Source organism: Berghia stephanieae, chromosome 14 (genome assembly GCF_034508935.2).
Source record: "Berghia stephanieae isolate SIO BIC M18660-M18661 chromosome 14, UCSD_Bste_1.3, whole genome shotgun sequence".
Taxonomy (NCBI): Eukaryota; Metazoa; Mollusca; class Gastropoda; order Nudibranchia; family Aeolidiidae; genus Berghia; species Berghia stephanieae.
In genome coordinates, this window is record NC_088373.1 from 13,139,663 (window position 1) to 13,154,930 (window position 15,268).

At 35.9% G+C, this 15,268-nt stretch overlaps 2 protein-coding genes across 4 annotated transcripts in view; one reads left to right on the forward strand and one right to left on the reverse strand.

The window, feature by feature from the left end:
• On the reverse strand, nucleotides 1–10,585 carry LOC144959820 (succinate dehydrogenase cytochrome b560 subunit, mitochondrial-like). Its single transcript, XM_078892599.1, has 6 exons — nucleotides 10,449–10,585; nucleotides 9,420–9,473; nucleotides 6,282–6,389; nucleotides 4,901–4,962; nucleotides 3,134–3,297; nucleotides 1–1,510 (listed from the first exon to the last, which is right to left on the reverse strand). The coding sequence occupies exons 1-6, from the start codon at nucleotides 10,463–10,465 to the stop codon at nucleotides 1,391–1,393; spliced, it is 525 nt and encodes a 174-aa protein (XP_078748725.1). The 5' UTR covers nucleotides 10,466–10,585; the 3' UTR covers nucleotides 1–1,390.
• Nucleotides 10,530–15,268, forward strand: part of LOC144959817 (microspherule protein 1-like) — a 26,354-nt gene continuing 21,615 nt past the window's right edge. The window contains exons 1-4 of one of the 3 annotated variants that reach the window (XM_078892596.1): nucleotides 10,530–10,779; nucleotides 11,274–11,370; nucleotides 14,003–14,229; nucleotides 15,073–15,253. In XM_078892596.1, coding sequence (XP_078748722.1) covers nucleotides 11,362–11,370; nucleotides 14,003–14,229; nucleotides 15,073–15,253 — 417 coding nt within the window. In that variant the 5' untranslated portion in view covers nucleotides 10,530–10,779; nucleotides 11,274–11,361. Of the gene's footprint in view, nucleotides 10,780–11,265; nucleotides 11,371–11,496; nucleotides 11,716–14,002; nucleotides 14,230–15,072; nucleotides 15,254–15,268 lie in introns of those variants that run through there. The other 2 variants (XM_078892595.1, XM_078892597.1) reach the window with 2 other exon arrangements.

Below are 15,268 nucleotides of genomic sequence, written 5' to 3' on the forward strand. Positions count from 1 at the left end.
TAGTAATAATATTAATTTAATATTCATAAGAACAACAACGCAGAAAAAAACACAAAACAAAAGAGTCAACCATTATTACATTTCCATTCTCTCATCTTAATTTTCAGCACGCTCAAACACATAAACAGTTCAAACATACTACTTCTAGTAAAGCTCGGTGTATTATTATTATATTTAAACAACACACATCTTTTCCATTCATTTTTGTGTGCCCTTAGGTTTTCACTCAGTCAAGTAAAGCCTAGCGACACCGCCCCTCATACTGTCAATATAGCTCATCACTAGGTAAATGATGAGCATGGGTAGAGCAGCATAACAAGCTTTATTGTACATCTTCAACATGGATGGAGAGAGCAGCTATACTTATCGACCATGACTGAATCACATAATTCTCAGCAAGCATCATTCGGACTGCGAAGCTTACTACTACTACTACTCCTACTACTACTACTACTACTACTCTCCAAAATTCCCAGGGATCGCTCTAATTATGACATTCAAATTATATCATTAAAAATCAAAATAATAACCCAGTGAAATGATAAATTCAGTAAATGAGGCTCTAATTTGAGGGGGACAAAAAAGTCAAGGATCATCCATTGGATGAATATATAGATATTAAAAAAAATAAGATTAATAATTAATTGACAGTTTAAGAAGCAAAATTAAAAGAAAAAAAAAAAAAAATTCATAACTACATGCATATCGAACCAGCACAAGGACTACATTAAAAATTGGTTAGACCAAAATTTAGCAGCTTTGACTGATGTCTCTTACTGTTAAAGCGCAGAACATTAACGTTAATCAATAATGAGAAAACCAGGCATATTGCTTTTTCAAACCAGTACTGTCTATTTTTAATGAGTTGCCAACCCAAAATCATAAAGTGGTAAGATATTGGAATTATGTCTTATCCTGACATGTCGCAGACAACAAGCAAAAATCTGTTTTGTTTCAAGGAAAACCATTTGCAACTCAAAAAGCATTTTTCAGAAAAAATGTAACTTAGGTAAAATATTTATTTCTTGGAAAAAGAAAGATTATTTTCTAAATTTCTGGTTTGAAAAATCTGAAATCTTGAAGTGAAAAAAAATATAATCTGAATTTGGTAAATTTAGCATGTCCTTGTATCCTCTTTTTAATTTTTTGAAAATGTAACAAAAAAAAAAAAAAAATAAAAACAATTTTATAAAATGAAAACACTTCATTCCATTTCTTTGACACTTTTGGACTACTGAAATAATTCATTAACAATACCAAAGAAAAAAAAAACAAAAAAAAAACCCTGACAACATTTTGAATTATTACATGTTCCGTCATTCTCGGTTTAACCAGTTTTCATCGTAGATTAGTTGGCAGGCCTGGAAATGTAAGTCTTTACTACTTGGTTTCATAACACAGGTTTAACTCCAAAAACGAGACCAGTGCACAAGAGAGCAGTGGCGACCATGATGGCATAGCCTCCCTTGATGATGGTTGGACCTTTGTAACCCACTCCAGTATCCCACGCCTGCCAAGTTACAATAAAAAATTTAAAAATTTAAAAAAAAAAAGGAAGAAGAGAGTTTTGTTCAATATAAAATTTCCTAACTGATGACAATAATAATAATGAATGGTAAAGCATTTATACCATCCCAGTTCCATACACACAAACAGCTTAGATGCTGTATCGCTGTATGCTTATTGTTTTCAATGAATTGTGTGATTTTCAAAAGTTTTTTTTCATTCACCAAGCCCTTTGAAATCTTTGCATAACAGTAGCTTTCATTATTATATTGGATTTACTGTGTTGGACACAACAAAGTGACACAACCAATAACAAACGTATTCCTCTTACACCCAGGCTTGCGCTAACCATAGAAGCACATGAAGCACTGCTTACCCAAGACTTTCGTTCATTGCCTATAATATTGCTGAGGAAAGTAAGACGAACATCTACAAAATGTTTATAAGTTTCAGAAATTTGAATGAAAAATTGGGAATAGGCAGTAGCCTAATCGTCAAAGAAGAATCCATTGGCTGTTATTGTGACAAATGGCCTGGTGTGACGCGATGAAGAAAGAGTGGAAGAGAGAGAAAGTAGCAAAGTACGTTTCCACCACTTGTTTCAACCTTATAATAGAGACAAGCATATAATAAACTGTTTTCTAGCGCCGTTGCGCTATATGAGATATATAGAAAGCCATGGCCAGAACTGGCAACTCGCAAGTAGAAAATATTATAGGACCCAGTAGGCATTTTCAAATTTGCTTGCATTTGGAGACTGAGGTCGGCGTGTCCGAAACAAGTCTTCCAAGAATTTATTAATTATACAGAACAAGTGTGAGGGCCTAGTTTTGTGTGTGTGTGTGTGTGTGTGTGTGTATTGTATGTTTGTATATGTGTGAGAAAGTGTGTGTTTTTTGTTTGTTTGAGTGTTTTATGAAGTCTTGATTTCACTTTAAACGATTAATTGTGAATGTCTCGTCGTTAGCACTGACAGGCCTATTGTTTTATCATTAATTGTGGGACATGAGGAAAATGAATGTTAGACAAGCCCAACTTTATGATTTTGTTGATAATGTGGGGAACAAAATTTGCTTGTCCAGGGAAAAAAGTCACCACACGTGCCTGCTTACACCAACATAGAACATATCATAATAAGTATTGCTTAGATCAGGGGCCTTTACAAATTAAATACCCTGCGAAAATAAAGAGAGGGTTCAGGTCAAAATTTCCCAGATATGATCATAACTAGTTTCATCATTTACATCAGAAGCAATAAAAAATGTATCAATTAGAAACTTAATCATCAAATTCATATTTTAAGTTGTAGAACATTTTTGAAATGATTTATACTTTTGGAGTCTTTAATTATAAATTTCAAACCGTTCCATGTATTATCTGTCCTTATAATTTAAAATTTTACTGAATAATTATAGAAGAATGTGCTATAAAATTTTTGCATTTGTCTTCGCGGGAAAATTTTACATGGGATTACTTAAAAAGTGTATTTTGTTCAATTTGATCAAAACTGTGGACAAATATGTATAACTATTTAAGGCTACCCCTCATCCTTCTGTACTTAAGATATGGGAGGGCTAAGTATTCTTACCTTTCCTCGTAAGTCATATTTTCACTATCTGGCACTTACCAAATGTCTGAGGCTGGCCACAATATGGTAGACAAAGGGAAATGCCAGAACGTATTTGGCACTATAAATGATGACGGGGTGAATGTTCCAGCTTCTGATCTTGTCAATGATGGATGTGAACTTCATGGGAATAACCATCATAAGACAGGAACCTCCAACTAGGACTGGAAACAAATCAAGGATAGAAAAAATAATAATCAGGATACCTATCTATCTACACTTGAGCACGGAAAACTCGAACTGTATTCATACTGATTGAATAATGACGACACAAATTTCATAGTTAATAAATTTCAAGCTTTGCAGTCTTGTGGTATGACCAGAGGTGCCAACTATTACGAAAAATTCGTAGAATTATGACATTTTGGATTCAGTTTCAAAACTTTATGAGCATCCCTAAGTCATTAAAACTTTTTGAAAATGAACGTTGATGCCAGACTACATAATTCTAAGGATTTTGAAGTGTTATTTAATCGTTGTGAGGGTAAATTGTTAATTTTTAAAGGTAATTATTGCGACAGCAATTTTAATCTCTTAACGATTACGAGTTAAAACTTATTTAAGTAGGCAGATCTTGGTAAACACTCGGCTGTGACCTGCAGGTTGTTGGACTCTGGTGGTTTAAGTTCTGCTGGTTGTGTGCAGTTTAGTCTTTTTACATTCTCTAACCGTTCTAAGATGTAGAATGAGTACATGGCCAGTAGCAATATTGTCAATAGTAAGAGCACCTTATAGACATCATGTCTTGTCCCACATGTTAAAAACTGCTGTTGGCCTAGGAAAGTAACAATGTGCGGCTATCTAGTCTAGTGGTCTGACACTCGCTTTCGGATCGGAAGTTCCTGGGTTCGAGCCTCGCTCGTCACATAGTTGAGTCCTTGGAAAAGGCTCTTTACCCACATTCTTTCACCGTACTCAGGTGTAAAATGAGTACCTGGCCATTAACAGCGTTGTCTCTGTCCGAAAAAATTATAATATCGCCTAACAGGCGTCATGTCCCGTCCTACATGTTAAGTGTTGCTGTTGGCGCCGGGGACCCCTTGTAAAGCGCTTCGAGCACGTTTAGTGGATATTGCGCTAGATAAAAGCTCAATTTTAATTTTAATGTAGGGAGCAGACACTGGCCTAGGACACGTTATGAAATGCCTAAAGCAGATTTACTGGGTGGGGTCTTTTGGCCTCTCATGATGGTCATGTGCTGTGTCTCCTATTCCCCTCTATCTTTTTTTTGAGTTGCTTTCTGTCCTTTTCTTGGAATGCGATTGCATGGTTTTGTCTTGGCCCTTGCTGGAGTGTCCTTAGCTGAGAGGGAATCAATCAAGTGATTAGCATTAGGTTTTGGAGATGATTTTTTCCCCCCCTTGTAAATCATCTCCCTGTTATGTAGTGTTGGTTATGTGTTCTGTTTGAATATATTCTTTAAACATTTGAGTGCAATAATCTTAGTGAGATCCATTGCCGGTGTCTGGACGAGACTTTTAGGTGATTTCAAACTAAGTACAGTAATATAATGCTCTTGGAATTTACATCTGTTCCCTATATGAACAATTCCTCTTTGTCTTTGGTGCTTTAATTGTAATTCTGGAATTCTTTGAAACCCAATTTTCTTCCTCTTTACTGTTGCTGATATGACCTAAATGTGGCGTAAAACCAGCAAAACAAAACAAAACAAAAACAAAACAGATTTAGCTGATATCAAACTGTATAAAACATTTAAGCTCAAGTTGTTTTAAAATAATCTATCTATTTAAAAAATCAACAACTCACTTCCTTGCAACGCAACACCTGAAATCCTATTGGTGATGGACATGACCATGGTGAGGTGATAGCTTGGGGAAGAGATGGTACAAGTAATTTCAATGCATTGATAATTAATACGTAACTCTATCTCTTTCTCTCTGGCATTCTGACAAAAAGAACAGGGCACAAACAAATGATCATTCCCCGAATTACATCTCTCAAATTGCTAGGATATCTGGATGACAGAAGATTGTTGGATTCAGTACTCCGTTCCTGGTGGCAGGTATGGAATCTCGCGGCTATGTGGTCTTGTGGTATGACACTTGCTTTTGGATCGGAAGGTCCTGGGTTTGAGCCTCGCTCGGCGCATAGTTGAGTCCTTGGAAAAGACTCTTTATTCACATTCTCTCACCATAATCAGGTGTAAAATGAGTACCTGGCTGTCAATTGTAATATCACTAACAGGCGTTCTGTCTCGTTCTACATGTTACGTGTTGCTGTTGGTCAGGGACCCTTTGTAAAGCGCTTTGAGCACATTTAGTGGATATTGCGTTATATAAAATCTCATTTTTAAAATTAAAGAAAAAATGGAATCTCATATTTTATCAAAGACAAGCAATTTTGAATGTTGGAGGCAATGACAGCTAAAATCTGGCCTAGGCGTTGTATCTGAATGAGACAATTTTACACAACTTCCAACTAAACTCAAGTGTGAATGAATACATGGCTATAGTCAGAGACAGATGACGTAAGAGTTCTTGAACAAAGTAGGGTGCCTAACAAGTGACTTTAGTGCTTTGACAAATAAATGTTAAAAATCATATGATCTTCTCCAGATCCATTAGACCTGCATGAGGAGTGAATGTCGCGCCGTGAAGCACATTCACAGAGTACAGTGAAACTGATAATAGGCTGCATTCAGAGCTGTTCATCCACACATAATGCCAGTAAAACAGGATAGACATTAAAAAAATCAAGAGCTTTTTTTCCAAAGCCAAAAGTACATTTGAAAAAAACAAAACAAAAATGTTCAGAGATGACTTTTAACTATTATATTTTACTAATAGGAATATTACTACTAAAATTAATGATTCAAGTATCAATCTTGATATCAAAATAACATTCAAAGTCTTTGTGCAATGAAATCCAATATATGCTTTATACAGTATTTAATGACTCTCAGATTAGTCAATATATTTGTGTAAGTGTAAGAGCATTAATAAATTATCAAGGGAAAAAGGGATTAACGTATTTGAAAAATCGTGGAAGTTTTCTTTGTTAAAAAGTCCCTTAAAAAGCAGATAACCTCAGGAAAGTTGGCGTCTCTGTATAAATATTCACTATATGTTAAGAAGACCCTTAAAAAGCAGATAACCTCGGGAAATTGGCGTCTCTGTATAAAACTTACCCATAAATGCTCAGATGAGGAGAAAGGGGCCGTGCAAGCTGTTTGTTTTTGGCCCAGTACTGTTGCATTTCATCATAAGCAGTTTGCCTCTTTGTAGCCATGTTGGATCTAAATAGTAAAGAAAGGATTGCATTAATAAACAAAATAGGAAAACATTTTAATTGTCAAATTGTGTGGCTATGTGGTCTAGTGGTATGACACTCGCTTTCGGATTGGAAGGTCCTGGGTTTGAGTCTCGCTCAGCACAAATTGAGTCCTTGGAGAAGGCTCTTTACTCATATTCTCTCACCATACTCAGTTGTAAAATGAGTACCTGGACGTTAACAGCGTTGTCTCTGTCTGAAAAAAAAGTTGTAATATCGCCTAACAGGAGTCATATCCCGTCCTTCATGCTAAATGTTGCTGTTGGCCAGGGACCCCTTGTAAAGTGGTTTGAACAGGTTTAGTGGATATTGCGCTATATAAAAAGCTCATTTTTTTAATTTAAAAAAAAATAATTTTGAAAGCAATCACACAAGCTGGAAACAGAGAAAAAGATTATTTATAGGTGTCGTTTTTTATTAATCAATAAAGCGTTTTCTTTCTTTAAATTTCATCATTCAGTGTGATCAATTCTGTTTCCTCTTTTCTTACCCTGTGGGTGTCTCAATAGCCCAGTTGATAGAACACTCACTTCATACGCAAAGGGAGCAAGATCGATCCTGGTTGTAGTTGAGATTTATTTTACTCTCATCCCTTCCCCCTACCCACCCAATAGTGAATGGGTAGATGGTTCTCAAAGATCTGGAAGAAAGAACTTTGTGATAGACTAGTGCTCTGTCCGAGGGGTAGCAAGAAATTGTTATTGTCCATTTCACACGACAGACTAGCCAGACTCGGATCAACACTTTTACAACCATCAATTCCAGTATCATTAGACACAGCGAAACAAATAATCAAAACAAATAAGAGAGAAGAATGGATGAACAGTTGGGCAATGAGCACCACAGGTAGATGTATGTTCTCTCATATGACCACTCCTGTAAAGACTGATTGCCTAAATAAGCTCAGAAGACACCAGCAAAGCATCATCTTTCAACTAAGAACACAACACATACCGCTCAACAACCATTTAAGTAAAATTACAAAAGACACATTCCCTTCCTGCCCCCTATGTCAACACCCCAATGAAACAGTAACACACCACTTGCTTGAATGTCAACCTCTTGAAGACCTGAGATGCACATTCCTCCCACCAAATCCAAGCATCAGTAACACACTTTAGAGTCACCTGGAACAACTACAAAAGACATCTAACTTCTACGTCACGGCACAAGACTGAAGGGCTAAAGCTCAGGTGGTCGCAGGTTCGGATAAGTAAGTAAGTAAGTAAGTCCATTTCACACTATAGAAACCGGGATAATGTTTTGTTTGTTTTTAATGGTTTTACGGCGCTTGCAACACATAAAGGTCATATCAGCGCCAGTAAAAAGGAATAAAATGGGATAGTAAAAAGTTCTAGAATTACAATTAAAGCATCCAAGAAAAGGGAAGACAAAGGGGAATTGGTTCAAATAAGAAACAGGTGTAGATTCCAAACACACTCTATCAAAGTACTTAGTTTGAGATCACTAAAAGTCTCATCCAGACACAAGCACAGGTCCCCGATAAGAGGAACACACTCAAATGTTTTACAAATCATATATAATATAAAGAAAGCATAATACAGTGCATAACAAGAGAGATGATTTACAATGAAAAAAAGATCATCTCCCAAAACTAACTATACATTCGACTGTTTCCCTCTCAGCCAGGGCATCTGGCCAGGACCAGGACAAAACCAAGTAATTTCATTCCAAGACAAAGACAGAAAGCATGTTGGAAAACAGATATAAGGGGATAGAAGACACAGTATGTACCCCCCTGCCCACTATGGGAGGTCAGGAAAAACCGGGATAAACTCTAGTTCTATGGGCCTAATCGGTCTGAAGGCCCCCCCCCCCCCCCCTTTTTACATTATACTGCTGAGAGGGAAAGAGGATGGAGCATGCAGTATGAGATGAAAACTGTTGTCAAAAAATAAGCAATATGTGGGGGTTCTATTACAAACGAGTGAAATTAATTAAATTTCGTCAAGGGAGTGGGGTGTGGATAAGGGGTCAATTATCATAATCTTCTTCTTGTATGTTGATAACTTGAGTTCAAGACAGCTGGGCATAGATAGAAGATTTGACTTCCTGAATAAAAATAAGATTTGCCAGGATCAGTCACCTACACCATTGTATTACCAGGACGGGGACTAACGTACTAAAAAATTAGAAGGTATAAGCGACCCGTACATTGCTCCCAAATACCATATCCCATTTCTGTTACTGAGGTAACACAACATACAGTAATACGGGGTTACTTGGGCCACTTTTCTTGATAAAGACTTGTATGCACCCAAAACTTTTTTTCTTCAAAATCTCACAAGAAAACATTTTTAAACATTGTTAGATGTTAAAAAAGAAAGTTTTTGGGTGCACTAATCGTTTTCAAGAAAGTGGCCCAAGTAGCCCCATATTACGGTAGTGGATGTTCCTAAAGACAAACTGAGGATAAATTAAATGGCCATGCAAAATCAACAGGCATGGCAGATTTTTGCATCACTTGCGGCTGCCAAAAATCGCAAAATATCACTGGTTTGCATTGCGCCCACAAATTCTGCAATTTTTCGGAAATTTTTGAGATTTTGCAAAGTAACAAAAAAATAAAATTTAAAAAAAGGCAAAAAAGAAGAATTTTTTATCCATTTAATTTGATAGCTCGTGTAGAACGTGAAAGGTAATTAATCAAGAGTAGTTTCTTAACTATCTCATTTTCTTCCTTTTTACTGGCGCTGATATGACCTTACATTTGTTGCAAGTGCTGTGAAACCCTTAAAAATAAACAAATATCTTTCTCATTCTAATTATGGGTTTTTAGGAAAATTATTCTTAACTTTTTGCTATTTTTTTCGTCAAATTTTGCTGCTTTTAGCTTGCCAAATTTGGGATTTTTTTTGTTGCAAAAAACCGCCATATCAGAATCAAACTGTTTCTCCCCCTCTTCCCATCCTACTCCACTCCCCAAAAAAAAAAATGCGGGAAAAACCCCAAACCCGGTATCACTATCACTCACCTCCGAGTCACCAGAGGAAAAGCCTGTCTAAACAAGCAACTCCTGTTTAAGAATCTGAAATGAAAAAAGAAATAATGTTTGTCAATAATCAATTTTGATTTAATAAATGGATGTTTATCTAGTGGGGTAAAACCCTGCCTTAATTTTGGCTAATCGAAAATATGATCTGTCGTTAATGGATGAAGCTGTGGGAAAGGATCATCTTAGCATTGTCCACTTAGAATTTTTTTTTTACTTTTGATTGCCAGGTCCTTGGTCAGTCAAAAGAAGGGATTGTAGCAAATCCTTGGTCAGTGACAAGAAGTGTTTGTTTGCAATAAAGTCTAAACCCAATAACTCTGCCCTGCCAATGTATTGATATCAACCCAATGAAAAATGATGTGTAGTACAGTAGAAAGGAGTTTACACACACACACACACACACACACAGAGTATTAATGATAATCATAATGAACTAGGCCTAGCCTAACTCTCTTGTTGCATTTAGCTGTAGGGTTACCTGAGTGTAATGTGGGCTAATGCACTGTATTTGGAGATAGTGAGTGGTTTCAGCACCCTTGTTATAACCGATTAGGCTCTTAAAAGTCACTGCTAAAGTGGCTAAAGCCAGTACATTTTACTAAAGTTAAAGGCAAAGTAAAGAGTGAGAGAGAAAACAAACGGGGATTTGGAACACCCCTGCTACAACCGGCTCCCCGTTATCCGACCTGTTATACATGGCAGTCTCAAAGCATTGAATGGATGGATTTAGCCTCGACAGTCTAAGTCACTTCAACAACAACAACAAAAACAATCATAATCATAATAATAATTATAAGAAGAAGAAGAAGAAAAAGAGGAAGAAGTGAAAAGTCAGATGGAGGTGATGTGTTGGGTGGCGGAAGAGTGCTCACACACACGTTAGTAATTGAAGTCACAAAGACAAAAGGAGAATAATAAATATACAGTCCTACATAGTTTAGTCGAACTGTGTAAAAGGGACAAGCAAGTTAGTCCAAGGAATCCAGTGACAAAGTTTTATTACCATACCTGACCATCCCAGCCATTTTCGGTTTCTGAACAAAAACAAACGGATGACCTTCTCAGCTGTTTGGAAATCTATATTTCCGTGCATACGGTCAAATACAATTTATACCAGCAAGATCCGTGATGCGTCTGTCATCAAGGCACATGCCTAGAAATGATAAGAGATTTATGATGAAGATCGAAAAAAATTAGAAAATAAATCAAAATTCATTTTTTTCTATTTTTCTTTTTCTTTGTTAACGGTATTCTATGTGGTTAATTTTGATAGTTGATACACATTTGAACGGTTGTATCAGGCCAATAAAAAGACTTTTCTTATTTTTTGTTCTGGAAAGCGGCAGGGTTGCCAGTTTGGCATTTTAAATGCCAGATTCCAAAAATCTGGCATTTTTGAAAACCGTTTGGCATTAGAAAAATCATTTGGCATTTGGCATTTTCATTTGGCATTTTCTTTTCTTGTATATTATACTTCAAATGACACCTTTTCTTAATTATTTCTAAACGCGTAAAAACAAACATCTTCACATTTCTTTTTCATTCTTAAAATCCAACCGTGGTGTAGTGGTTTAGCACTCCACTTAGTAGTCAGTAGGTAAATAATTACCCCAACAGGAAATTTAGTATAATTCAAAAAAAAAAAATAAATAAATAAAAAGAAAAGAAAACACGCAAGCCACCAGGATATGATAGTAAATTGTCTATCAAAAGTGAGTAGTTTTCTTAGTGGGGTGGGGAGTCAACAGACTTTGGCATTTTTTTGAGTGTTTTGGCATTTTTTGAGTCTTCCCCTGGCATTTTGTTGAAAAATAATCTGGCAACCCTGGAAAGCGGACGGAGGAAGAGTTGAAAAAATAGGAAGAAATAAATGAAGAGAAGCATTCAAAATCAAAATAAATACAAAATATACCAAATATAAATGGAGCAGGTGAGTGTAATCTTTAATTTTTCAATGAGTTTGAATTAGAATGAATGTATAGTGTAGATGCTCGTAGATAGTTTTTTGTTGATTAAAATTAAAACGATAATAACAAAGCGAAATACTAGAACTGACATTGAAATACTTGATCTGCTGAAGACTGAAGACTGACAACACTGACAACACTGACTAAGACTACTGACACTGAGATGTAAGTGCAAGTTCAACCGCCACTTTCACGACATCATTGACGTCTCAGTCTCAGTCTCAGTGACTATGGCACTGTTGTTGAGTAAAACCTAAGCCCTAAAAAGGATAGGAGAAGGCTTTGACTTTGTTACGCTTTGGGACGCTGTGAGTGTGAGCTGACTACTGACTGTGACTGTGATTATTATAAGTTATTAATAAGTATCTATCTATGGCTCCCTACTATAAGTATAAGTATTGCCAGACATGTCAACAATAAATATCAATAACGATTGACGATTATACACAGACTATTTTTTGAAACTCTGCTCTTTTAATTTTAAACATTTATCCACATTTCCAGACTATTGAAACTTTCATAAGTCACTTAAACTTTAGAAATAAATAAAAGTTATAATATAAATTAATAAGATATCAATAAAAGTATATAAATATAAAATTACCATCAATAAATCAGTCAATGAATAGTAATAGTAGGTTACCATATATACACAATATGCGTAGACATTCATGTGGATGTCGTGGCTGAATTTGTAAGTCATCTGTCTTAGAAGACTTGTCGGAATCGACGCTGTTCGTTCGAATCCTGGCTCCGCCACTTTTTTTTGTTCTGCTTTCTAGTCTACAGAGCATTGCAAATGATAAATGTCCCCCCCCCCCCTCCTTTTTTTTCTTTTAAATCTTTCTCTCTCTCTCTCTCTCTCTCTCTCTCTCTCTCTCTCTCTCTCTCTCTCTCTCTTGGTTCCTTTCTATAGAGTTGCAAATTGTAATGTTCATCTCCACTCCGATCTCAAATCGTGCATACTAAAAATAAACAAATAAACAAATAAAAATGAACAAACAAAAATTCAGAGGTTCATCAAATGGTTAAAGAAAAAAAAGTATGTCATATGTGTGTATTATAATATAAAATATCTTTCTCAGAAACAAAATAATTGAGGCAAAATGACGATTATCGGAGAAATGTCTGGCAATAATCGGTCATCGTTATTGACAGAAATATTTGGCAATAACGACAGCCTTATCCTTATCTCTAGCTATAATGTCTAAGTCTATGTAAGTCTAAATAAATAAGTAATAAGTTCATTATCATTATTCATATAAGCTAAGGCTTCGGACTGAACTAACATAGACATTAATAGAAATAGTCAAATCAATGATAGAGAAGTCCAATTTCCTACTTTGATTGGTACTTTCCTACTTTGAATATTTATGCTTATTTAAAAAAAATTTTAAAAATTGAGCTTTATATAGCGCAATATCCACTAAATGTGCTCAAAGCGCTATACAAGGGGTCCCTGGTCAACAGCAACATTTAACATATAGTACGGGACATGACGCCTGTTAGGCGATATTACAATTTTTTGGACAAAGACAACGATGTTAACAGCCAGGTACTCATTTTGTAACTGGGTACGGTGAGAGAAGGTGAGTTAAGAGCCTTTTCCAAGGACTCAACTATGCGTCGAGCGCGAGGCTCGAACCCAGGACCTTCCGATCCAAAAGCGAGTTTCATACCACTAGACCACATAGCCGCATATTATAAACAGTAAGAATGGAAGCTTCATTATTTAAAATAGAAAAAGCAAAAACTGGTCACAATGACAATCAAGCCCATCCAGGCGACTGTAACAGCTAGATAAAGTAATCTAATCAATTTATCCATTCTCATGACATAAAGGATGAGGCATTTAATTCATAAACAGATGACTACTCCTCGAATGATTTTCTGTCTGGACAATTTTATTACTTTTGTTGACATAATTTCTTTTTGTGTTTGCTTACATTATATTTTACATATAACAGGTATTAAGATTTTTGTCTTAAAATCAAAATTTCTTAAAGAAGGTTTGGGATTAAAATTTACACTTCACATTTTATAATTCCCAGCCACATAGAGAATAAACAGTGTTCATCAGGTATTGCCAGATTTTATCATTTTTGACTCCATTTGGTTCCTTCTTTAGATTTTTGGCATTCAGCTTACCATCATCTATTAAAGTTATCTTTTAGACTTTTAAAATGATAAGAAATTGTTTAATCTTTAAAGAACAATTTTTCTTTCATGTATCGTAAATAACAATAGGAAATGGAATGGAAGCTTCAATTTAATCAACATGGATAATGTGGACTTTTGGGTTTTCCCGATATCAACAAAACATGGTGATTGAAACACTAAAGACAAAAATGAGGGATTCGAGAATTGCGTAGTTAGTCATTCTCACATCTCTAATTCATCTCATTCATTGTGTTTTGTTGATATAGGGGAAACCCAAAACATCTGCATTATCTGTCTTTGTTGATTATAAATTGAAGCTTTCATTCCATTTCCTATTGTTGTTATTTATATCTTCAAGCTTCAAGTAGCAACATTTTCATTTTCATGTATTGTACATAAAGTCACCTGCATTTACTTTTTGAAATATCTCCAAAGGAAACCTATGGTGATGGCACTGTGACCACAACAGTCAGTAATGCATTACCAGGATTAAGTCCTGTCTCAACGTCTGCATTGATTACAACGACAACGGCGGTAACAATGCCGGGAGTCATTTTGGCATCATCTGTTGCAACATCTGCTGCCCCATCAACAGTTGCGATGCCAGCACCAAAAATACAGGCACCACTGAGGTCTCGACGAATGCCGGCTGTTGATCCAAGGTATTTGTGGTGTCTATGAGAGTGATCAGGCTCTTCTTCTATTTCAGACTAATAACCTTATTTAGTATCATTCTGTATCAGTCGGCAAGAAAGTTACTAGTTAGTATGCCCTTTTCAAACATGAAGTTGGCTCTCCTGTCGTTGCACAGTTTTGTTTTTTTTTTTACCATGTGTAATAAATGAGAACAAATGAGTTGCTTGATCTCCTAATACTTTTCCCATCGTTCATATTTTTACTGTTGAACGTTTTTTGACATCTGGACATGGTTCTCTTGGGTGAAAAATATGTTTCAAATCATCTGAATATGGTTCTTATTAGTGGAAAAGAGCATTTCTTCTTCTTCTTCTTCTTCTTCTTCTTCTTCTTCTTCTTCTTCTTCTTCTTCTTCTTCTTCTTTTTCTTCTTCTTCTTCTTCTTCTTCTTCTTCTTCTTCTTCTTCTTCTTCTTCTTCTTCTTCTTCTTCTTCTTCTTCTTCTTCTTCTTCTTCTTCTTCTTCTTCTTCTTCTTCTTCTTCTTCTTCTTCTTCTTCTTCTTCTTCTTCTTCTTCTTCTTCTTCTTCTTCTCCTTCTTCTAATTACAATAGATTACATTGTAATAGTAACACTGTGATAATACTGTACTCCCTGGATTCTGTCATGCTCTGCAATATGGCATGCTGGTGCTAAGTGTCCTAATTTAATCTATACAAAAAGTCGTTACCTCCCATGAGCATTGGATTTTGGCATACTTGGATTCTAGCAAGCTTTTTGGCTTCTCCCGAGAGCGTGCTAGATAGAATCCAGTGATTACTGTATACATTTTTTAAAAAAAGGTGATTTTTACTTTTATTTTTCCTCTGCTAGCAATTTGGTACCAACAAGACGCACCAGCAACCGTTCGATCAAACGTAAAAAATTTGACGACGAGCTGGTAGAGAGCAGTCTCATCAAGACAGAACGCGGTGGTGGTCGGGTGAAATCTTCACCATCATCGAGTGTTACGTCAGCATCTGCTGCTGTCCAATCTGGAGGTCATGTTACTCAAGTAAGGAAAATATTA